Source organism: Schistosoma haematobium, chromosome 4, assembly GCF_000699445.3.
Source record: "Schistosoma haematobium chromosome 4, whole genome shotgun sequence".
NCBI lineage: Eukaryota > Metazoa > Platyhelminthes > Trematoda > Strigeidida > Schistosomatidae > Schistosoma > Schistosoma haematobium.
The window spans coordinates 19718378-19745737 of NC_067199.1; the positions used below are offsets into that span (position 1 = coordinate 19718378).

The following is a 27360-nucleotide window of genomic DNA, read 5'->3' on the forward strand; positions in this document are numbered from 1 at the left end:
AGACAACGTTTCAAGAATAAAATCTAAAGTATCAGTATCAAGCGGAATAAGTACTCAGATAGTTATAATTGCTAAATATACTATGCTTATCATCAGCTACTTGTAGAAGTTCTGACTAAAACTTTATACCAGAGTTACACAAGAATATTTCCTTACAGATTTTGATTTTGTATCTTACTTTGACTTTTCAATATATATATATATATATACGTAAAAATCATCATATCTGTAGTATTTGGTAGTTGTATGATCAAAATTCTGGTAATGGTCAATACAGATAAATCTAAAATCCTATTTTATTTATTAAAAATGTTAGTTTATGTTTAATTTGCACAAAAGAATTACTTAATGGCATCAGACTTCATTCATAGAATCAACTGTAAACCATAAATGGTTGGCAATCGTTTCTTCCCTGTGTGTGACAAACAATTCTACATGACACTTTAGATTTAGATTTAAAATTCATGTTTATAAGTTCCTCAAATAAAAACACAACCATAATTTGGTATTTTAGTTTTCAAGTATTGACTACCTTTGCACAACATAATCCAATCATGTATTTTTTCGGACAGAGGTTAGATAATCTGCATTTGCATGCTTCGAATTGATGAAAAATTCTATTTTTATAAGAGATGTATAGATGATAATTTTATCATCTGTGAATGAGACAGCGACCTAAATAAAATATTACAAGGGTTCAATAATTGTTACCGCTTGATTAGGTTCATAATAAAAGCGGAGTTGAACTCAAAATTCTACTTACTTGATGTTCTACTGAAACGAAGATCAGATGGGTTCCTACGATGATCGCTATACAGAAAGCCAAACTAGAAAGGGCAATACACAAATTTTCTGGCTCCCCAGCCAAAATCATTGAAGGTAATCTAAAACCAAAAGTCAATTTCAAATAACTCCTACAGTTCCGAAGAAAAATTTACTCTCGAAACAGCGGCTAAGATATTAAAGAACAGACTATCTAGAGAGACTTTTAATTCAACAGAGCTCCTGACCGTTACCTCCTGCGAGAAACTTATTCATGGAAATGTCAAGGATAAAATGCCGCCTTGGGACACCTCAGTGTAAATCTACCAGTTTAGTTGCTCCTGTGGGGCGGGTTACGTCGGCCGTACGAAGCGCACACAAAGCACTATCCGCCATGGTTACATAAAAGTGTATACAAATTAATCTATAACTCAGCTCTTGAACACATGGTCAATTCAAGTCACACCCCACCCCCCTCTACAAAGCAAGAAGAACTGGATCAAAAATGTTTGGATGAGGAAGTTATGCACAGCCGGATCTATAAAAATTCATTTCAAACCCAAACTCTAAGTACAGAAGAGTCACATTCACTCCCTAATTCTTTCATGATTTTAACATCCCTTTCAATTCTATATATTACAATTGCTAATTATTGCTTTATTCTCCTTTATTACTTTCGAAACTATTACGTAATGTAAGCTCTTGATAATTGTTGATTACTTTATTGAATGGTGCACTCTTTTTTATTCAATACCTAAGAACTTTAATTACATTAAAATAAGACTTCCACTTATTAATTACCACTGGAAATACTCGAAGATTTTTGATAATCTCAACTATATTATGCAACACCACTTCATTTTGATTGACCTCCATTTGAATAAGTTTGACTATCATTGATAATTTTGTAATATCCCTCTATTTTACAATAAACTACAACATTTAAAAAATCACCTATAAATACGATTTTACAACTTCAGAAAATGATATCGTTGCAAGGAATCTTTTCTTCACTGAAACGTCTTCGTTCCTTTTAATATCAAAATTCTTGAGAAAATAGTAAGTTTGGTTTTATATTGTATAGATAATCCTTCTTAGAAAAGTGATATATTAATACATCATTCACTATACTTTACACAGTGTTATTCAAGTAAAATATGACTGAATATTGAGAAACCTCGATTTGTTAATGTAAAATAAAACTCCATTCAAACTCACTACTGTACCGTTACACATGACTAAATTACGGGAAAAATAACACAGTTCATATTACTCTATGTAAACAAAAATGTACTATCGGACATTTACAAAATCATTTAGATAGTAGAAAATTAGAAATGTTTCGTACTGAATAACTAGACATTAATTTTTAAAGTAATGTGACTCACTTTTGTGCTAGTCTGTTAGAAGGTTGATTATGATTTGTTGAAAGAATTCACTTTACAGTAAGAATGTATGTTGGTCGTTAATATCTAACAGTAATGAATTAAACTTCAAAAGCATGTTTTTTTATACGAACTGAAAGGAAACCCCTTAATTATCTCCAAATTTTAAAATCATTTCATGTTTGTAGGTCAGACAATTCCACGTTTACATAAAACAGAGAAAGTATGAAAGTCTCACTATCTGCTTACTCATATTTGGATATAAACAGATCAAATATTAAACACTCTTTTATGCAGTAGAACAGATTCGCTATTTTACATTAGCTTCATCCGATATGATATCGGTTGATGATAAAAGCTTATTTCCAATTTGTATGTCATCTACAGAATATCATATTGGGAAATGAGTTGTTTATGTGCATAAATAATAGTATAAAGCTTAATTTACACACCTGAATATAATTACAAATTTGACAGTCAAAGCTTTGAAATAAAAGATATTAAACGATCTTAGAAAACATAAAATTCATTCTAATTGAGTGAACAATTGTGAGGCAAGAAGAAAAAGATATTCTACTAAGGAAGGAAGCGGAGTTGTTAACGTAAATATATACAAAGTAGTAAGGAACGACATTAATAAAAGTGATAATACACTAGGGAAAAGAGTTACTCAAATCACGAATAAAATAATAATTTGGAGGTCTGAAATATATAAGAAGCACAGGAATTTGGAAAGATTAGCATGATTTTTTAGATAATTCTGTTTTAGTAGGCTAAAAACAGCTAGACGATTGCTTATTTTCAAACATATGTTTAATTTGTATACCTACAAGGATTGATTCATTTGAAAGTGGTGGGTAAGTTTCTTACCTAGTTGCTTTTTAGGCATTTTACTTGAAGTAAACAGATTAAGGTATAACTAGATAAACACTAGACTTTATACTTTGAAATTATTTTCTGATTCATCTCTCACAATCTTCAAACGCTTAACTTTCCACACTTATTTCATCTAGATTTGGACTTTGAGGTCCCAACTGATTGTGCAAAGAGTTTGAATCAACGTTCAGGCGAATGAATCAGTGTCACCTCATTATATTAATTCTAAACCTTGCCCATAAACTTATTGATCCAGCTCATTATCAGAGTTTGCACATCTAAGAATCAAAGACTAGTTAGAGGAGATAACAAGAGGCTTGGTAACGTATAATATTGTAGTTCGAGATCTAAAACGTTTCTTCCTTAGGGTTTCAGCTGGGCTACTCCCATCGACTGTTTATTCGTGCAATGATTCTTTCTGATAACTATCACATGGATCATACGAATCTTTGTTTTAGTTTAAAGTTTCTATCGGTGCATCTAGATATATAGCTATTTCTACAAAAATTCGTCAGAAGTTTTCCTAAACGTCATCAACTTTCGTCGAAATGCATATTTGCTCAGTCCTCAGGGGTAAAAACAGAATAGTGGCTTTTTTCATATTTAGTGGGACCTAGATTCTGAAATTCGTGGAACTCTCGTTTCAAGCTGATTTTGTAGATATCATACTTAAGGAAGTGGTATTCCGAGTTAAAGTTCAGTTGCCGCACGAGGTTAGTTTATTAGAGACAGTTTTTGAACTCACGAATGGTGTCATAAACTTTGCTATTTTCATATCAGATAATAAAATATTGTTCTTATACCGCTTTTGTAACTTCAAACTGTCGAGTAATGAATGGAGCACAACATTAACCTAATTTCTGATAAAATAATTGATTAAAAAGTGATCGATGCTAAACTTAATCAGTCCATCATCAGTATGTCTATAAAACTCACTATAAGATGGAAACCTCAATCTGATCTTGGACAGCGATTGAAAAACCATTTCTCCACTTATGATTACCAGTATAAAGGAATACTAGAAGTTTTAGTTTTATTGTTAATTTCATTTGCACGTTCTTACTTATAATAATTTAATCAAAAGTAACTGGAAGATCATCGCTACCAGACTGGCTGCTTCATAAAACTGGAAACCATGGAACCAATTTAAGCTTCACCAACTTTTACACTGAACGGTTATTATTTATCAAATTTATTATAAATAAAATCATTTACAAACATTTTAGCAATTTGTATTACATTTATTAATTAAACTTTTTGGCAAACGTTTTTCAATATTTTTTTTTGGTCGGTGGCGTCAATATTAAGGTTCTATTCAATCATATTCATCATCAGCTAATGAATTTATTCCATAAATTGAAGAACGTTTCCCGCTAAAATAAAAGTAAATGAAAGGAGATAAATAAATAAGCCAGTAAAATAAACACTGGAAAAGTTGGAAAAAAAACATACAATAATGTTTTCAAATCACATTACTAATTCGTTAACACGTAAAGTATAATATAAAGAAATATAATACACCTGTTTACATTAAAACTTTTGTTCTTGAAGCAATAGTTAGTAAATAGGTTGTGTTTTTTTTTAAATGGCAATAGAAGAAAAATTCTATCGCTGTGACCATAGTGATAGTAACAACAATTATATACATAAATAGGAGTTATTAAAATAGAGACTATAATGATTAAGCTTTCTTGTATTGCAAAATTCCGTTGAGAATCAAAAATAATGTTTATTTTTTAAAATCATCTGTCGAAATATTAACATTTTTTGTATGATACATAAACATATAAATATCATACATAAAAGTACATAGATATTGAATTTAAGGAAGCTTATATTATATTACATAACATTACAATTTCGTTTGTCTAATAAACAGAAAAAAAAGATAAACGTTTAGGAAATAAAAACTAAAATGGTATCCATTTGTAATACTTAATTGTCTTATTTATGGTTAATTTAGAATATAAATTTGTCGAGATGAGTCTAGTCAATATTGTAGCCTTTCTTAGTGAAATGAAATATCTTTGTCTGGATAGTTTTTTTGTGTTGAAGTGGTGCAAAAAACATGAATTTTCTGAAAACACTAGTTGGTAAGTTGTGCGCTATTGGTTAGATTGTTCCTGAAATATGACTACATTTGTTGATCTATAATTATATTGTTGTATCTAAAAAGTATGAGATAGACCTTAATTCGTCAAACTACTTTTTTTCTCATTTAATCCTGAATGAAGAAAAAATACTTTCACTAACATTTATGAATAGCACTTATATTATTTCAATGGAATAGGAATGAACAATATCTGTGTTAATAAAAATAGAAAAATGGCTTTCAATAGTCACATTTGATGAATTAAAAATTACTCTTTACAATGTGACAAATTCAGTCCATACTGATGAAGGCATTTAGGTAAACGTATTACAACAAAGAATCCTTAGTAATGAATTAATAACATTTTATTCAATATTTAGTTGTCGGAATAATAAAATATTAGAATCGAAAAACTCAATACTTTAGTGGTACACCCATTAAAAGCATACTAAAATAGTTTAACTCAATATAATTTACAGTCTTTATAAGCAAAGACGGATGGTGGTTAGCAGTGGAATCCAGGACTCGTGTTTGGTACTATTTAGGACACTTCAGCTGGGTGAACCTGCATCTAAGAGTTGATGTTCACTCTGGGACTCGAACCCAGTACCACGACCTCCAAACACCATCGCGTAATCCACCTAGCTACTGAGTCCTGATAGCCACTTGCTTGTGCAATGGGGTGAAATTTAAATTCCCTTAATATTATTTCCTTGTATCTTCCCATCGTTGTTAAGGTCTGTAATTCATCAGTTTCCTATTGGTATATGTGCATACCGAGTGAACATCAACTCTAGGATGTAGGTACATCCAGCTGACGAGTCCCAAATAGGACGAAAAGCGCATCCTGGATTCCACTTTTAGCCACCATCCATCTTTGCTTATACAGCTCGTAACTTAGGCAATATCGAAGCACTCCGCACAGGATGTACATATACCAACAAGAGACTGATCGATTTCAGTCCTTAACAACAATAGGAAGATACGAGCAAATAATCATAAGTGAATTTACAGTTTTGTTTATTTTGCTACTATTTACCAATAAAAAATTAGATTATTAATTATATCAAATAAATAAATCACGACTATGTGATGACACAATAATACAAGATATTATCAATCGTCTTACATTAGGACGAATATAACAAATTACTACTATAAAAGCATATATTTACTCAAAACACCGTAAATTCATGAATCTGTACTTTGTGGAACATTATCGAATTTCATTTACTTATAGATAACCCTTTTTTAAACATTCTGTATTTTCTTATTCAGAAACCCTTTGCAATTAGAATTTTCATTTTATTATGAATAAAATTAATTAACTTTATAAATAACCAATTTCCTTTCGCAACAAATAATTTATGACATTTCAGTAAAAGAGGAAAAAAGTGTGTAAGTTAATAGCTATGAAATAAACATTTCAACCGTTGAAACCATGAGCTAATTAAAGCTAGACCACAATGGAAAACCTGAAAGCACTGGACGGCCGTTTCGTCCTATTGTGGGACTCTTCAGCAATGAACAGTTAAAGATTGTCTAATTATCTAACACATTTACTAGCCTATAGAAAACTACTATCATTTTCCTTTTTTTATTATACTATCATTATATTATTATTATATATTATTAAAACTTTACTGTGAAAAAGTACACTTTTAATAGTAAATTAATATCTTTAATAAATTTCAATTGTTGAGATCATGAGTCAGTTGAAGCTACACCACCATGGAAAGCCTGGAAGCACTGGACCACCGCTTCTTCCTAGTATGGGACTCCTCAGCAGTGCGCATCCACGACCCCGCCCCGCGGAATTTGAGCCCAGTGCCTACTGGTCTCACGCGCCAGCACTTAACCACTAGACCACTGAACCGGCATCCAACGGTATTAATGTCTAACTTCAACTAATCTATGAAATTGAGCGACACATCCACCATTGTCATCTGTGAGTTACTATCTTACAACTGACCCAGTTGAACTCCACTGATCACTGCTTCTCACTAGAACTCCAAGATATACATCTTTAATAAATAATGAAAGAATATAATTGTTTATTAAAAATTCAAAACTAACATTATTATATAAACTTACAGATCTTCAAGCCATTTAGCACTATCTTTTAATTTTTGTAAACGTAGTAATTCTTGAAATCTAAGTCCATTTAACATACGTTTTTTTGGTTCATTTAAATATTCATATCTAATGAAAGTAGAATAAAATAAAAATTCGATTAATAAATAGAACCAATGAAACAATTAAATTAAAACAACAATTTTTTTCAAATATTTAACATCGTTTTTGTTTTGTTTTAATGAAACAAAATATATATGATTACGTCATTGAATTACGTTATCTCAATCATTTACTATTTATAATGTTGTTGCATTAAAACAAACATAATTCACTGATTTTAATTACTTTTTTCTTGAATATTTATTTGACTTATCTTTGACATTTAAATATACAAGTATAACTTTCACTGTATATCTCAACTTTTATATTTTTCACACCAATCAAGTTATTACATAAAAGCAGTCATCATATTAATTTTATTATAATAGATGAAACGGCGAGACTCTAATTTATGGACGAGCTAATCAGAAGCGTTTTAGAGATTTCAAGGTTGCGGCGCCAACTTAAATGCTTAAGGCTAACGTACGATCGGTTCACAGGGAATCTTGTACAAAACGTAATAAATGAGCGGCTATAACAAACAAGATGGCGAAACTATAATTTGTGGACGAATCAATCAGGTATAAGACAACAGATCTCGGATTTTAAAGTGAAAGCCTTTCATCCATTTGACTAAATAAATTTCTGGCATTATAGCTGATGTCATTTCGTGATGAAAACCCCATATATAATTCCTAACCAAGGTAAATTACGAAAATTATCGCGAACTGCATAGTAAAAGCACCAGTAACACCGGCTGCACCCAGGTACTACAATATATACGGATGTTTGGAGAGCGTACAGACTCCTACACAGGATTGGTTATGTGCATCGTGTCGTTATCCACAAGTAGCATTTTGTGCACTCAACAACCGAAGTGCACATAAACAATATTGAAGCTATGTGGTCGAGGCTGAAAGAGTTTTTGAGACTTTATCATGGCTCCAGAGGCCGACTATTCTGTAGCCATATAGATAATTTCTTCTACTGTATGCATTACGATTTTGGAACCTCTGAACCTCTTTCTAACCTTGACAAGTTTTTGAACCACGTATAAGAAGTGTATCCACTTTATTTCCTTGGTTTTGTATAATATATTTTCACTCTATACTGACTGTGTGCTGATAGGCTAATGTTTCTCAAGGTCACTTAAGACTCGTTCAAAGGTCGTCCATAAATTAGAGTCTCGCCAAGAAGTGTTATACATTAGTTCAATTATATGTTAATAATCAGTAACTTGAATTGATCAGCATTTAGTATATAATTCTTATTTAAATTTTTCAAAATTTCAATCTAAATTAAAGAACAACATCAAATTTTCTATTTTCCATTGATAATAGGTGGAGAGGTCTAAAGCACAGACTGATAATCAACTGAGTTGTTACCAAGTTAAAATTCATACTATATGTCTGGATAACTTCGTGGATTGGCTGAGGTTAGACATTAACACCATTGGGTGCCGGCTCAATGGTCCAGTAGGTTAAGCGTTTGCGCACGAGACCGAAGGCCCTGGGTTCGAGTCCCGCGAGCGGGACCGTGGATGCGCACTACTGAGGAGTCCCACAATAGGATGAAACGGCCATTCAGTGCTTCCAGGTTTTCAATGGTGGTCTAACATTAATCGATTAATGATCTTGATCAAAAACTTAACAATCTCCACAACCCCTAAACTGATAAAGACATAATAGTACAGATTAATGACTTATCGGTTATACCGTTAAACTGTTACTTTATGTACATCAAAAAGATAATAGACTGAGTGATCTATAAATGTTTCAATACTGATTATAAAGCAATAAAATTATATACTTAAAGACTAAGTCACAAAGGTTTTGACTAATTAGTAGTATTAACATTTTTCATATTTATGAGGATATTCTTTTTTTCCTGTAAAATCCCTTGAATAAGTTTTATTATATTTTTTCGGTGCTGGAACAAAAACAAACGTACATGATATTCTCTTTTTTTGTGACTAACTGTTAAAGATCAAACGGTTGAAACAGCGTACTCAATTTTTCACTCAGTTATCACATAATGTTTATTTTTTCAAAATATTATTCCCTTAATGTCATTGCTTGGAATTTCTAAATTTAAAGTATTCTATGCTTGAGTCATTCTATAGGGACAAAGACAGATTTTCAAACGTAAGCTTACTAGATCATATGTTAAATTGTGCTATTTCTTAAAATCTTATAAAACATCGTTAGTTTAAGATTACATTTATGACTGGAATATATCTCCCTAGGTAATTCTGTCACTGCCTACCCTAACACTATATGCTAGCTAGAGGCTGTCTGGAAGAAAGTTAGAGAAAGATGTATCAAGGCATAACGTTAGTCGTTCCAGGTTTTCGATCATTAGTTTATATCGATTGATGTGATTCTAACACTGATTGAATTCTATCAAAACTCTATCCTATCTGCTCTTTTACACTTGATATGATTTTTCTGTTTTGAGTTATATTCCTTACGATAGGAGATTTTTTAGATGTTCAACACACAGGTCAATCATTACACAATAAACACGTCAAAATTAACCCTATTCATCAATCAGTTTAAACAAGCTCTCTTCTACGTAAGGTCTGTGTCGATAATAAAATTCAGAAGTACAATAACAGTTTTATAGTAAAACCATTCAGCTCAGAGAATATGACTCCTCCAAAAGGTTTGAGCACCATTAAGACGTTTGTGTGGCAGATGTTTTTCTTATATTGTTCTTTCAAATGCAGAAATGATACATGGTTTTAAATAACTTCTACCATTATTGCAGTAAATTCTTTCACTGATATTATAAACAAAATTATAATTTGGAACGTTTATCAGTGGGTTAAACTATTGAGGATAGACATTATTACCTTTGGATGCCAGATCAACGGTCTAAATCTTAAGTGTTTGCTCACGAACCCAAAGGTCCTGGGTTTGAGTCACGCGTTCATGATCGTGGATGTGCACTGCTGAGTCCCATACTTAGACGGAACGGCCATCCAGTGCTTCCAGGTTCTTAGTGGTGGTTAAGCTTGGAGTGACTCGTAAATTCAACTTTATAATACTATGGATAGCTTCAGGTTCTATGATTTACCCTTGTATACAGGCATATTAAATAAAACTAAAATGATATTATTGAAAATTGTAAGCATTCATTACTGAGTTGCTGATATACTAACTAATCCACGAGATTCAGCTTCGATCCAGGTTTGATTTTGATCCCATTCAACTAACATCGTTTATGACTGCCATTTAAACTAAAAACTTTTGTATTTATTGTATTTATTCGAATTAATTGCCGAACTAAATTTTTTTTTAACGGAATGCGAATCTGAAACCGACGGTAGATTTAAAAGAATAATTCCAAATTAAACTATTTAAAAATGCTTTGACTGAATGACATCTATATTTCAAGACTGTGTTGAGAGAGAAGTATTTGACATAAGTCAAATTAATAATAATTCAATTAATTTTACATAGAATTCGAATAAGTTTCTTGAGACAGTACATTAAGTACCCTAAGCACTGACCAGTGTTTTTTAACCATCCAAAAGATAAACCATAGTTACAGTGAAGAAAACATTGAGATTGATATATAATTATCAATATGACACTTAAATATTCTGAACAAAATGATTCTACTTTAAAGAAACCTTTTATACTTTTGAATTAATAATAAAGATCGAAAGCATGTATTTCTTAAGAAAATATTGTTATACGTATGTATTATATGCTGAAATGTTATAAACTGTTCATACACAAAATAAAATAGATTATAATGTGATCATAAAAAATGGTTCCATTTTAGAACCAAAAAATCTTTAGCAAGTAAGTACTAGCAGTTTACGACAAGGAAGTAGAAAAGATGTTCCAAAAACTTGAAGCAAAAAACACTTGAGAATTTCCATTAGGATTTTTTGTATAAGAACTTGTTATTTATTATGTATATATTTTTGCTTTAATAACATGAAAACTTCCACAATTAGAATTATTCATTTAAAATCAAATCAATGAATATCTCTGAAATGTATATTTAAGGGAATTATGTTTAAAATGAAAGATTAAAATATGAATATATACATAGTGTTTATAATATGAGATTTAGGTTTTACTTTTATCCCTTATGTGATTGTGGAAGCTCATTGATGAAGACGAAATAACTGTCTAATTCATCTTGATATTCACTAGTTATTTCTTTAGCTGATATCATCCTATGATTAAGAGTATAATCAAATAAATATTATTCTCAATCTGATAGCTTCAAATAAGTAACTTACAATAATATCCATGATTATTAGTTTGCTAGTAATATTGTGACACATATGAACAACGTTCTATCCTACGAAAGTCCTGCGTGATACTAACACATAATATGGGCAAATTCGAAAATATAATTACTTTAGAACTACTAACCTAGGTATTTGATAATTGCCAGACTTTTTATATCACACGCGATCACTTTATATGACCGTAATTCGATGAACTTATCATGCCAGCCCAATTCATTTTGAAAAAATACACGGTGTCCGTTATTTAAGTTAATCTAGAATTTTTAAGCTAATTATTTAGAAATAAACGTTTGCTCTATGTTGAAATTTGTAAAAAGTGGTATTCATTGACTATTATTCAGATAGTAAATCTAGCATTTTTTTGAAATCTGTTTATTACCACATACAATAATGTGAAAACTCCTATAAGAATTTCAGGAAAATTATTCTATACTCGGATTCACAATGGTCAAAGTCATCAAAAGGTTAAAACCTGAACTTTTGGATCCACCCTAAATATGCATTTCCTGTTGTTATCAACTCTGATAACCCAAACTTTATTTCCTCAAACAACATCCACTCATTACTTATTGTTTCGATTTGTACAATTTACATAAGCTTTAGGGAATATCATAATTGATTGTAAAATTAATATCAACCGATCATTAAAAATAGCCTGATGATGCTAGAGATAAACGACTTATCAACTATATAATTCCACGTTCAAAATCTGATCACTATAAAAATTATAAATTAACAGAAAACTCTGATCAATAAACATGTGAATTAAAACCCATAATTCATTATTTTTTATACTTATCTTTTCGATCCACTAAGTAACGAATAGATCAATCTTTCCAACACAACTCTTAGATACAAAATAAAAATTTCATCATTTGGATTAATATATAAAAGCATTTTAAGTATCTAACAGTTTTACACACTAATGTCTTTGAATAATCACTTAACTTTCTTTTCTTTATTCAATATATTCATGAGAACTGACACAATGAGGTCAATTTTCAAGTAATTAATTAAAGATTTATTAATTTGACGAGGTAGCAAATTATTAATACGATAAAATGGAATTTTGTAAAACATGAATACGTCACTTGGACAAACAGTTTTATAAATAAAAAAAAAAGAAAAAAAAGAAAGAAAATATTGAACAAAACTAAATCATTCTTGTTCTTATTAATCTCTACCCATTACATAGAAAAGTTATAGTTACTAGAATTATTGTTTCTCTAATAAAAGTTGAACTTATAAAACCATTATATCTAATTAATTAATAATAAATATATAAATGATTAAAACAAAATAGACAGATATAAGATAGACAGTTATATAAAAGCTTTATAGGATATAAATGTTAATCAGCAATATTTATTTGATACATAGATGATTGAATATAAACTAAGAAATCGACAAATCAGAAAACAAAATGCAACACAAGTTTTATTGACACATAAGACATTGAATATTTTCTCTAGTTGTCAGTATGAATGATAGATAGGTATACTTTTCAACAAAATGCCAACATTTACATATTTTTAATTGGTCAAGAATATGTCCTTTGAATGATCAGTAAAATATTATCTTGATCAATAATATCAGTAATGATGATCATATACTGACTTGATAAGCTATTCAGACAAACAATAGTAACGTTATTGAAAAATAATACTTAACAGATGGATATATATTTTTCAAATTAATATATAATGGTTGACTGAAAATTGAACCATTGCAACTCCTAAACATCTGATTTTTTTGTCAACTATTAAGTTGACTATTCAGATTAAATTCAAAAGTAACTGTTTAATTTCATTAACAACAACATTCTATAGAAAATTATCATTGTAAAATCACAGATTAACGTAGAAAAGTCAATGTCATTAAAATTACTTAGTTTATAAAACAAACATTTCATCTGATGTCTCGATGGAATTAACCAGTTTGATTATCTTGACACAAAATGAACTAATATTTATTAATAAGATAAGAAAAAGACGTAGTTTACTTTGTACAATGTTCAGAACTTAACAGATTGATTAGTTGTTAAAACCAGCGTTTAAATTCAAAAAATATCGAAATAGTGACGACGTCCCATTCTAATTATGTTAAGAAAAAATCTCAAAATATTATGTTCTTAAGGTCATAATCATGTAATATGATACGGTCTCACTCATTCTAAACATACTCAGTATCGTGATCACATCATACATATGTGCGTATGTTTCAAAGATATATATATATATATATATATTAGGCGGTGTTCAGTGTCACAATAAGTAATTAACTGATCTCATGGCTAAGCAATTCTAACTTCACCTATCAATGAAACTGGTAAAACTAAGTTTTCATATTGTTAATCATGATGATGATGAAAAAGTTGATGAATCGTATTTCATTCAAATGTAGATGACTTTCCTGTCTTCCAATTTCTGTGGCCTTAAACAAACACAAAAAGTTGTTATTCAACAAGAAAAAAAGATAAACACCACCTAATTCTAGACAAATTTTTCGCAACTATTAGTCGTTAGATATATACTATTGTCTTATTTAATAGAATAGACGTTCAATTGCCTATTTTTATACAGTTGAATAGTTTATTAAATAACAATTAGTGATTTACTATGCATACTACTGAATAATATTAATATTCTTTCTGTCTTTACTTACACATTCATTCACATCAGTCAGGGTCATTTTTAAAATATATAAATAATCAACATTTTTCTACTAATCCGTTACTAATTTAATTTACTCCATAGTCTTTTGTTTTCACTTATTCCATAATTCCTATTGAATTTGACTAAGTAATAAAAATTTATAACATCATTACACTTTAGTGATTAGAATAAGAATCAAAGGAACATGTTACTATGATACCTTTGCATCACAATGAGCGTCAGTCTTACTACAGACACAAGATTTTTGACTTATCACCTCAAAATCTAAAGAACCACATAGTTGATTACTGATCTATGATAGCCTATTTTCTTTTCTAAATTGTATATATCTTCGTTAAACAAACACACATAGTTGATAGATCTAAAACTAAATGGAATATACGTTACTGCTTGTAATTCATAGAAATTTTACAATAAATTATAAGTTATTGCAATTCAGTAATAAAGCTCTATACAGAAAACTTACAGATCAGTTTAGTTCTCCAAATTCTAATATGCGAAAATTTTATTAAAACATTAAGTGATTTGAAATTCACCCCACTGCACAAACAAGTGGCTATCAGGACTTAGTAGCTAAGTGGATAACGCGATGACGTTTGAAGCGAATGGTACTGGGTTCGAGTCCCGCAGTGAACATCAACTCTGAGATGAAGGTACATCCATCTGGCGAGTCCCAAATAGTACGAAACACGCATCCTGTATTCCACTGCTGGCCACCATCCATCTTTGCTTAAAAAAATGAATTTAATTTTGTTTATTAAATCCATTGCTATTTATCATTTAGTTATTATCATTATAATTATTTATTATTATGTATGCATTAATTCAAGTTGTCATGACAATATCAGTACAGCGAGAAAAAATTACCGAGAAAAATTCCAGAGCAATGATGAAATGATAATATCTGTGGTTGTAGAAAAAAAGTGGGCATTAGTATTATGATTCGAGAAGAGGGAATGAAGTCATGAAATAGAAAATTTTAAGAGAAAATAAGAAATACATTCAACCACTACATCTGTATATATAATAGTGATTTGTAGTAAAGTTTTGCCAAAATATTTATTAGAAAAACAAAATTAATAATAATGCTAGACCATACGTTTTTTTCTAGGTAAAATGGGACAAAAATTTAATTAACTTTTTTTTATTGAATGTATCTATGTACTCTAATTTTCACTAATATTAATTATAATAAATACTGAATTCAGTTTGACTTTAAGACTGTATTAAAGTCCTGATTTTGAAGAAGAAGCTACAATATGATGAGATGGTATCATACAGTATCAAGAATAAATTACAGAAACTTAATTGAATATAATTTCAACATTTATTTTACTGTAACCAATACGATATGATTTCTAATGATGACTGTATAAACACAAGGATGTCTTTTCAGGTCACGTTTGTCATCATTACTTTCTTGTCATTCATGTTGCTTATACTCTGATTCTCCTAACAGTAATAATTTAAATATTTTGAATATAAATTGATTTAATTGTAATTAGACAGCCTAATAGAAAGTCGGTGGTTATACCTAATGTTTAAACTAGATATTTTTTCAAAAAACCATAGTGGGAATATCTAAATTATTAAACAGTAAAAGATTGGTCATATATTACATAAATGTCATTTTAACAATTCATTGGTTCATAAAAGAAGAGCACCCTTGTTTCTTAAATTGATATAATGTAAGTACAGTTTAATTAAAACATACAACAATAGAATAAGCTTTTTTTCTTTATGGTGTTATCTTCCATGATTATGTTAAATTCAACATCATTGTAAAGAATAAAACTAATTTCACTCGAATAGAACAGTTCTCATTAATCATATCACTGACGAATTCACTTAAATATATAAAGTTAAATAACCTTTAAAAACATTTTGGAACAAACCAGTAATTTATTGATAAGAAATTCATTAAATCATTCTCAGTATTTTAATCTTTCACTAACAAATAAGAATTTTCTATAGAATGTGAAAAATCATTCCGAAGATTTTTTTGATAAAGTTACTTAGAAACTTTAAATTCATAGGATGATCTTTAAATTTGAACCAATTTAAGTTTGTTCACACACTAATCCAATAATAAGTACAAACCTTATCTTTAAACTACTGAAATAAGTCTTAGCTAAAAAGAAAGAATTAAATGGGATGTCTTTATTAGCAAAATATTGTTTATTCCGATGATAATTTCTATCAAGAAGTAATTTCAACTACAGAATCACTAAGAAACATAAATCATCAGGAATTTTTTTCATTCAAGGATGAACTGAATGTTCATTACTTTTTGGTAATAATAGGTTATTCAGTTGACATCAATTGGTGACGAAAATTACCTTCCCAGGGGAAGTTTATTTAGAAACTAATGAATAAAAGTCATTGTCATCAATAGTAACTTACGCAGAGTAACCAGGAATGATTTGATTTTCTTTAGACTGAGGTAGACACTCGGTGAATAGTATAATAGAAAACAGTAAAACGAAACCAACAATAGTTATTTTATTTGACCAAATCATTTGTAAAGTAGTTATCTTAACAATAAATGTAAATAACTTTGTTATTAATGAGTGAGTAGTAGGAAAACGAATTTCTCAACATCTCATTTCAGAGGACTTAAATTTGTTAATCCACCAATTAACGATCAGCTGTCTTTTTTTGAAAGAAACAAAAAGTATTTTTTTATTATTGGTTGAAAATATTTTCTCACATGTAATTGTGGAGGTGGGTTAAAGTGTCTGATAAATATGGATAGGTTTCATCAAATCATTGTGATTAAATGGTTAAAAAACTTGTACAATGAGATGAAAATTCGGAAAATTAATATATGGGTTAATCATGAGAATACTTCACATGAGGAATTCTTCATCTTCATAATATTTTCTTCCAATGAAATTTCTGAGGATGACACAAAACAACATAGAAATGTTCAACTCTTACCTAATCATTTAACATCTAAATCACCATAAGACTTCGTTTCAATGATATCTTATAACTGAACAAAATCATTGGTATTACTTGATGCAAGAAAAAGTCAACGAAACTAAAAATAAATTAAAAGCTATTTCTACCTAATTTACACCGATTATTGATAAAATTTCAGATAAATTAAACTGAATAGTATTTGATATCAACTAATAGATAAAATGGATCTTAACATATAGTACTGCCAATCGGTATTCGACGACGCATAGATGCCATTGAATATTTGGTAAATTTGTAAATCAGTTACCAGTCATATTTTGATCTCCTATTCTTCAAACTATTAGAATCTAATTTTAATCAATTTTCACGAGTTTTTGAAATTATCACAGACATTATATTTATATTTCATGTTTTCGGCTTCTATCCAAATATTCCACTGGCATTTTTTTCAAAATCAGACACTCACTAACACTTTTGTTTGTTCATGTCATGATTGCAAACTGCATGTTGCGGTCAAATTCGATTCACGCTATCCAGATACTTTTGTCCTTATTGCTTCTACCATATCAAGAATCTGTAGATAATTTTGGAAATTACATAACAAATTCATTCACTGACATTCTACAAATACATTCTTCCTCCTTAACCTAACAGTTATCCTGTACAATTCTTTCTTATTTCACATTGAATCTCAAACTAGCTCTTATGAAATAATATATTCTCCCGTTCGGCGTTCTTATTCAACAATAACTGATGAAACTTTTTGTTCAACAGCATTTAAATCCTTGAGAGCTTAGAAAATATCAGAAAAAATCAATTTATACAAGTTAGTTCCGCTTGGAATCTCGTAAAGCGACCGAATAACTTCATACTGCGGAAAAACTTGTTTGAAACTCATTACTTATTGGTAATTTTTTTAACGAACGTCTTACTAGCAAATTAAATATCTGAGTTTGAGGTGAATGAGAAATTTTCAAGTACAAACAAAATGTCTCAGTGGTTTTTTAGTGTTTAACATAAATAATCATTTACAGCAAATCAACACACATGTTTAGGGTGTTTAATTAGAGATATCTAACTGAATTACTTTGTTCCACAACAAAACTTAAAGTCCATATCATAATTTTGGATCACACACGCGTGACGCGAACCCAGGCCCTTTAATCTCACGCGCGAACTTTCGACCTCTAAAAGTATTGATATCGAATCTCAACCGATCCACGACCTTGCACAACCCTTCATCCATTGTCTCAGGTGGATAACTGTTTCACATCCGACACGGGTTGGATTCCACTGGTCACGGATTCTCACTAGAAATAGACACTAATGCCATTGGATCCCTGCTGAATGGTCTAGAGATTAAGTGTTCGCGCGTGAGGCTGAAGAGCCTGAGTTCGAGTCATGCGTGAGGGATCGTAGATGCGCACTGCTGAGGAGTTTCATACGAGAACGAAATGGCCGTCCAGTGCTTCCAGGTTTTCAATGGCGGTCTAGTTTAGATATATGATTTTTGAAATAATTCAAAATTAATTTTCTAAGAAAATCATCCGAATTCAGTTTTGCTGAATACGAGGAAAATTGTTATTGGTAATCTGTTATTACTACTAAACAGGTCACAGTAACTTGTTTAAATATAACCATCTTACAAGACAGGAAATAATTGGGAAAGAACTGGGACTGCAAGTATATAAAATTTATTTATTTAACGATTAATGTCTTGTAATTGGAATCAAAGAACGAAGTACTTCATTGCGTCCAACAAATTGATCTAGGCGTCATTTGCCATTGCCTTTTGCTCAGTACCATGAAATCCCAGGAAATGATAACAACAATCGAAGTTGTTACGCAATCTTATGGGCAAGAATTAGTTAGCCATAAACAAGGAAGGTTCTACCATTAGTTTATATTAGCTAATGTCCACACATTTAACAACACCATAAAAAGAATAAAAAATTGGAAACACATCGGTTTAATAAGTAACAGTCTTTTGTGGAAAACAAAATATAGAGTGTCTACTAGGTAAAGGACAAGTATGAAGAATATATATTTAGATTCAGAAACAAGAGGACGAATAAATGAATACATATGTATCACTAATATCAATTTCGGATCATATCACGTGACATTCTCATTTATATATTGCAATATTCGGGAAAACCTTAATCTGGAAATAAAGTTTTTCTAATTCAGCTTATGGTATGTTTATTTTAGGCGTCCAAGCTTAATTAGATATCTCACAGCACAAAATGTAAGAATCATCAAGTACAAATACAACCATTTGATAAGTGTCACTTAGCATTACAAACACTACACTCCAATAAATATCTAAGATTAAACATTCGTGGCCAAACTAAGCACTTTTTTGACTAGAATTCGAATACATATTATTGTTAAGTTTACTTTCTATCAATGTGTATATATGCATGTTTACCAATTGTTTCAATCTGCTTGTGTTTACTTAATACACCTGGTGTAAAGTGATTAAATAATTTTACTTTACTTTATCTATATTTATGAAACTCCTAACCGACCAACTCACCAGTAAACAATACAATAAAAATGGATTTACTTCAAAAAAGTACTCTGACCATTTAAAACAGCAAAAGTGCAATGATAATTATGTATATATCACTGTATAAACTGAGATATTTCTTGATATATATTGGGAATAAAGGATAATAAACAAGTATTCGTTCTAAAAAAAACTTAGCGTGAAAGCATCTAAAATTATTACTGATGGCGACAGTTGCTACCTTGTTTACTTACTTTTACAATAATGGCAACCGTGGAATGCAAATTAGTTTTTATATGAGAAATAATCATGACCAAAAACAAAAGAGAATAATACAATTGATCATGGTGGTATTGAAATAAATTTTTGTGTGTTACAAAACACACACACATAAAAGCTTTACTTGAACAATTTGTTATATAATTAAAATAATTCTAGACTTCTTTATTTTATATTTGACCTACTCTATACACATTAGCGGTAGAAGAGGTGTTTTCCTGAATGTTCAGATAAGCTACAGATAACTTGGATGGGCATGAAAGGCGAATAACCCATTCAAACAATGATTAACAGCCACACATGCTGATATATTCAGTGTAATTATGGATAAGGGATGTAAGGTCTAGATTTTTATACATTATATCATTAACTGAAGTTTTACATCAGGTTTTCGATTATTGCTGGTACAAATCATTATTCGTGCACATAAGCTATACTTTATAGGAAATGGTTAAACAAAGCAATATATGCTTGGCTGTAATGAAGACTGTGTTCCGATAAGTAATTTTATTATGAAGCACTGACATTAATAGGTTGGATGTGTTCCACATATGACTAAAAGCGGACTCCATAGAATGTTGTGAATAGTCAACACATTGACCTTGCAATTAAATATGAAATGTTGTGTTTAAATCGATCATAATAATACAATACAATATCATACTGCGTACTTTGAATTTGAGTTCTTGATCGTGTCATGTCGAAGTTCTGGACTCAATGGGATTAGTACTATTTTGTTACATTATTTCAAACTCACAAATGTATTATTTGATGACTCTGGAAATAAGTAGATTAAAGAGGGAGGTGTTTGGTCTGCTTTTGTACAACAAAATCCGCAATGGTTATGTTAGATGAGTATTTGTTTGTATATTATATATGCCTAAGTGAGATTCTAGAGGTCTCATATGTCCGTGAATTGATATGTTTCCTCACATTGTTTAGTGGCATCAGTATTGCAGTTTTCTGTTATGCTATTCGCAGACAGTCAAAAACACCTTTGAGAAAAGTGGAAACCATCTTTCTAATTATAATGATACCATTTTATATCCCTACTTTTCTTTTAACACTAACCGATTTTCTCTTTCGTTTCTTCATAACTCCATTTTATTTCGTGTGGTACAACTCCTGAGACTCTCCTAGACCAAGCAACTTTCGCATGACAAATGAGATAAAATAAATTTCTTATGTACTATTGTGAATTAGCAACTATATACAAGATAATATCTTTGGAGTTTGAAAACTACTCGCAACCGATAAGAAACTAGGCAAGATTTGAACTTACAAACTAATGGTTTATATTCCAACGTTTGGTCTATGGGATCAAGCTACTGCCAACGTTACTCCACCTGCTTTTGTCTGAGCAGCTGTATGGTATCACTCGTCCGAGTATAAAGTAAATATTTTAGATGCTGCACTGTTTATTTGTTTTGTCATTACGATACTTTGCGCCTCCACTGTCAATGACTAGATAGCATCGTTGGTAGCATATAGGCTTAATTCATAGGCCAGTGTGAAAATATTTATTTTATTTATCAGTTGCATTTATTCTAGCTAATCCGTATTTCAGCTGATATATTGGTAATACCACCTTTGGAACTATATTGCCTTCTCCAAGAGCTAACATGGTATTTTAATTATAACACTGCGAATATCACAACCATGTCTGGGTGCGCAAAAATCCCCCAACAGTCATCTTTAATCTATTGGTTATTGTTGATTTTCATCCAATGAATTATTAGAACAACTCAGAGAACCTTTTAATCCGTCCACCAGTATGTTTGTGTACTACATCTAAGGAAAGGAGTGACTGCAAAACATGTTCCTAAATGTCACACAGAAACTAATATTCTGAGTTTTTTGACAGGTTCACATCTAGTATGTGCAAATGACTCCGACACTTCTGTTTAGGAAACTAAGACTTATGAAAGTTTCCTGCAACTGACCAGCTTAGGGTAGTGATTTGAACCATATTTTATTCTAGTTAACGATTTTACAATACATTTTGTGAAAACATTTATGGTTTGAGAGACGCATAAAACTATGCCATTGAGACACTGCCAATGACTACGTTGATTACTTCTAAACCTCCTTACTACCTGTCCTCGAACATAGACATTACTCTAGAAATCCCACCTTGTTAGTTTTATATTTCTTATTTATTTGGCCGATAATTAATCGAGGCCGTATTTCTTTTGTAAACATTCATTTAGATGCGATAAACACCCAGCATATGGTCAGCTACAAATCACAGTAACGTTGTACCAAGTCCAGTAAGATGTTCCCAGTTTCGTTTGTCCAGAGGTAAAGCACTAGATACAGTTAATTCGACGTGAATCCTCAGAACTCTGTCCACAAATAATGTTTTCAACCGGAAAATTAACAGTCAGAGCGCACCAGCCTACGCAGCTAATAGGATTTTTTTAGTACCTTAAGGCGAAAGTATATTTTTTGGTAGTCAGCACAATGTATTGACAGAAGATGCTACACACAAATGAATATTACTTAAGTTAGTTCCAGAAGTTCTGATCTAATATGCTATATCGAGAATGACTACTGTGATTAACTATCGACTATCTCTAAACCACTTGTTATATTTGAGGGTTAAGAGTCCCCTGTACCCCACACCAATCTCTCATACAGCCACCCATTTGTAGTCTATGCCATAGAACTACTACTCACAGACTTTTTGTGGTCTTTACAGAAGTGTGGGAGCGAAAAGTAGGTGTCATGTCGACAAACCTAGTTGATGGATACGGAGTCCATTCGAGGGAGCTAAAGAAACCCGTTTTCAAATCGACAGTATACATAGCCTGTGAGATCTTGAGTGGATGAATGACACACGAATATACCCTAGCCGCTGACTACTATAGGACTCCATCTCCTGTTGCTGTTTCTCTGTTCTGTGAATTAGATCTCTAGGCCAAAGGATCGATTCTTTCTCTCTGTATCGTACTCGTACATGCAATCTTTATTTGTATGTATTACTACCAATGAAGCAACTGCTACTATTTGTTGTTCATCTTGTTGTGCTAATGAGGTATGACAACTTGGATCGATGCTTATATGTGCCTTGTCCTACGCTGCAGATAACTTACTAGGTCGAAAGCTCAGGGAGTTTTTTAAGGAAATCACCCATTTCACTGAGATTTCGTACATTACCCCAGTTCACACAAACATAGTAAACAATAATTGTGAAACTATTCAATTCGCTCAGCCTCTTTAATCACCTAGACAACATTCGCAACAACTTTATTATAAATAAATCTATTTCGCAATGCTTTATCTTTCTGTTGATTTTTACCTTAATTCTGTGTAAACTTATATTCCTTAAGTTGCTCAGCAGTCCGTATACTGATAGTTGTCCCAAACGGATAGTCTCGAGTAGCTGGATTATCGATTTTAAGAATACTAACATCAAACAAGAAATATGATACAGGTTCTCTGAAGTTGTATATGCTATTTAAATTCACTGCCTTTATGTGAGAACGATTTCGATCGCTTACATCTCAACTGAACTTACACAGATTAATTACTACTATGCTTATACTTTTAAAACTTCAAAACTGACAGCTTGATAGATAGTCGTAACGTTACCTCTGGGCTCATTAACTCAATAGTATGTTATGTTCGACATCGGAGGGTTAAAGATGATTGACCAAAAGGTATAGACAAGTTTTTTTACTTGATAGAATCCAACAGTTCTATTTTCGAGAAAATATTACATTGGTATTCATAGTAGAAAATTAATATCGTTAGACTTTATCCGTCGTGTAACATATCCAATAATTATAATTTCAGGAAGATTGCCCCCAAATGCCCTGGTACGACCGAGAGTGGGGAGATTTCGCTCTCCCTCTCGAAATGCTCTCACACGGCCACGCGTATATAGCCCCTGCCAGGGAATTCCTACTCACTGCTTTCTCGTGATGGGGGTGTTGTTTACGAAATTGAGAGGACAAAAAGCGAATGTACGGCGCTTTAACCGGGTTGGTATACATGGAGAGTCCACCTAGAGGAGTTGGAAAAACCTCATTCCAGACCAATGGTGGACATGGGTTCCAGGATCCTGAAGGAACAAATGGCGTATGAACCAATCGTTGGTCACGGGCTACCATGGGACTGCACCTCCTTACGATGCTCCACTGCCTTGTGGGTCAGACCTTTGGGTCGAAGGCTCCGGGTGTGGCCCCCTAAGAAAACCACCTGCTTCAGTTTGGGCACCCGGGCAGTACTACAGCCCTCACACATATCAAATGAGATTTGTGTGGCGCATATGTATTTGGTGCCTCCTTGTACCAATATCTACGTGTTAAAATAAATAATAAAAATCAGGAAGATTAGTAGGAACTTACTTAACTAGTCGACTTTATACAGACTACTTGGTTGGGGTCCGCGTGACTATCGTAACCAATGGTTGGAGACTCTTGGTGACATGGCTGAGAATCGATCACAATGGCGTCGGTGTATACATTCTCTATCTTCCCTTAAACTAAGAGATTAAAATCGCTTCATATCTTTCTTTCTACGAACTAATTATTTCTTGCTGTACTACATCCTTATTGCAATCTTTCTTTTATATACTACCACCTCTGAATTAACTACTTTTATGAATCCGGTGTCCATTTGTTGTGTTAATGAGGTATGGCAACTTGGACCGATGCATAAATGTGCCTGGTCCTACGTTGTAGCTGACTGACTGATGCGAGCAACAGAGAAACCAAAATGACATTTAGAAGCATATCTACTATGATGTTAATGTAATATTTGATGTCAACACATTATTTACACACTAAACTGCAGGAGCGAAATCTTTTGATGGTCTATATGGGGACATAATGTAGATGGATTATTTTATTTGAACACAAATATTGGTACAAGGGGGCCCCAGATGTATATGCGCCACACAAAACAATGAGAATGGGGAGAGAAAAAGAATGTAAGGTGCGTATAAGGAAAAAAAGAACAATAACGACCACAGATTAGTGTATGGTAGTGTAAAGATAATAATAATAATAATGGTGGGGAAAACGGAAAGGTACAACCAGAAGAATTCTTTCAGTTAGGTAAGTTACAACCATTTTTTATGAAGAAAGTAAAGTAAGTTTACAGCAGGATCGCCACTGGCGTCTATTCTGAGATATATCTGATAACGTCTCTAGCCCCCCCCCCAAATGCCCTGGTATGGCCAAGAGTGGCCACGCGTATAAAGCCACTGCCAGGGAAGTTCTACTCACTGCCTTTTCGTGACGGAAACGTTGTTTGCGATATTGAGAGGATGAAAAGCGAACGTACGGCGCTTTAACCGGGTTGGTGTACATGGAGAGTCCACCTAGGGGAGTTGGGAAACCTTGATTCCAAACCAATGGAGCATATAGGCTCCAGTATCCTGACGGGTCAAATGGTCACCGGCTACCATGGAACTACAACTCCTCACGATGCTCCAGCGCCCAGTGGGTAAGACCTTTAGGTCAAATGCTCGGGGTGTGGCCTCCTAGGGAAACCACCTGCTTCGATCTGGGCACCCGTGCAGTACCACAGCCCATACGCAAATAGAATGAAGTGACGATATTAACTGAAAATGTAGACAAAACAGCTAGACTTGTCTAGAAATTCTATTTAAATTTCTTGGATGCTCACAGTACCTACGGAAGGACAGGGTACGGAAGCGTGGCATTATCTTACACAAGAACAGCGCTCAAACTAAAAACCTAGTCGGCGGAAAACGTATAAATCAGTGACAAATACAACAGTTCATTCTGAAGACGAAACTTTGAAACATAATCAGTTCATGTGATGCTTTGATACCTTGAAAATACCACGAACACCCACTGAATAACGCTATACTTTGAATATATGTATTGAAATCATACAAGTAAAAAGTAGCATCTCAGTAAATGGGCACAGCAACCCAAAGAGCAACATTTAGGTCCATTATGCAAAATATGGCAGATCTTTGGAGAACTAAGAAATTAGCCACAGTAAGGTGGATGTACCTGATCTATAATAACTTGAATAGACTTTGAGTAGTCCTCTATTCTTCCTTTTAATTCCTGAGCGAGCTTCTCTTTTCTTATGCACTCAGCATTCAAGGCATCAATCTCCTTGCACAACATTAGAATGAACTTCTTAATACCTCTTTCAAAGCATATTCCTGACAGTATGTTGATAGTGCGAGGCGCTTCTTAATAAACCATGAGTCCATTTGTCGGCAAGCGTCTAGCAGCGATGCCATATGTTTATCATTTAGGCCATGTTGTGATTCTGAGATATCGGAATCATGCAAACTCGTCGAAGAAAGCACCATAAATATATTCTTGAAAAAATACATCTCAACTCATCTCTTACATCTAACTGAGTCTCAAGATCCGAGAGAACTTTCGCATCCGAATCCATCGGCCTTGAATCAAATCAAGCAGTATCTATATCTAAATAACTCTAAAGTTTCAAACAAAAGCAACAATGACATTTAGCAGGTGGCGTGACTACCTGTTTACAGAAAAAGTGAATGGCAACAGAGGTTAGAACGGTGTCATCAAAGTTTTAGAGCTTATATAATAATAACTTTTTCATTTGATATGAGATTTTAATTTGCTTGTTAGAATGAGTAAACTGTTTCCTACTTTTAATGTGCGTCTGAGTGGTTAGAAAGCACTCTTGTTTACGATTTTCAGTATATTTTTCCGGCAACTGGAGATGAAGCTATTTAGTAAATAATAGAAGTAGTCGAGGAGAAACGCTTTTAGTAATTCTTCTTAGTATCCATAGCGCTTGATGATGTCACAGGTATTCAGTGTTTGACAACGCTTTTACCAGTAACACCTTCTTATGTATTTCGTTCCCACCAAGAGAAATCAAAAGACAGAGTCGAGGAGATCGTAAGAGTGTATTTGGCGATAACCAATATATCGGAATTCTCTGATCTAATCTGGCTAGCGATGGCGGTTGATGTTGAGCACGGCGTTACCACACGTGATCTGGTGCGTATGCATGACCGAGCGCCTTCAGCTAGATGAGTCCACTAAAACATATGGTCGGCATCCAATGTCGAAAACTTACAGAGCTATTTATTTTAGGGATTTATTTACCGCTACAGATCACTCCCCCTAGTGGGGCAGTGACGACCCTAAGACGTGGCCAGCCAGAAGTTTAAACCCAACGAGTTTGTCGTTGGTAAACACTCTTCTGATAGCTTACTAAATTTAGCAGCGTCTGGTCGTCTTTCCTTACTATATGGGACGGAGGTTCAACATAGTAAAAAAGAAAATGTACAATGAAAATTTCGGATCCTCATAAACGTCATCGTTCTTTTCCAGCCGTCCTGGAAAAGAAAAAGAAAATGTAAGTGCATGTCGAAATACACTCGTATGTGCGTAAAAACACAATGTCGGCGGGAAAAATGGAAAATA

At 32.3% G+C, this 27360-nt stretch overlaps 1 protein-coding gene across 3 annotated transcripts; it reads right to left on the reverse strand.

Moving 5' to 3' along the window:
• Nucleotides 1-4338: 4338 nt before the first annotated feature.
• On the reverse strand, nt 4339-26391 carry MS3_00007599 (uncharacterized protein; the record flags this gene model as incomplete). 3 transcript variants are annotated; one of them, XM_035729785.2, is made up of 6 exons in its annotated part: nt 26300-26391; nt 26088-26267; nt 25948-26055; nt 16642-16772; nt 7210-7317; nt 4339-4396 (listed from the first exon to the last, which is right to left on the reverse strand). In XM_035729785.2, the coding sequence occupies exons 1-6, from the start codon at nt 26345-26347 to the stop codon at nt 4339-4341; spliced, it is 633 nt and encodes a 210-aa protein (XP_035585270.1). In that variant the 5' UTR covers nt 26348-26391. The 3 variants fall into 3 exon arrangements, with proteins under 3 accessions (XP_035585270.1, XP_051066456.1, XP_051066457.1); XM_051215911.1 differs by lacking the exons at nt 4339-4396; nt 7210-7317; nt 16642-16772 and adding an exon at nt 24349-25915; XM_051215912.1 differs by lacking the exons at nt 4339-4396; nt 7210-7317; nt 16642-16772 and adding an exon at nt 25796-25915 and having other exon boundaries at nt 25948-26052; nt 26088-26391.
• Between the last annotated feature and the right edge of the window lie 969 nt (nt 26392-27360).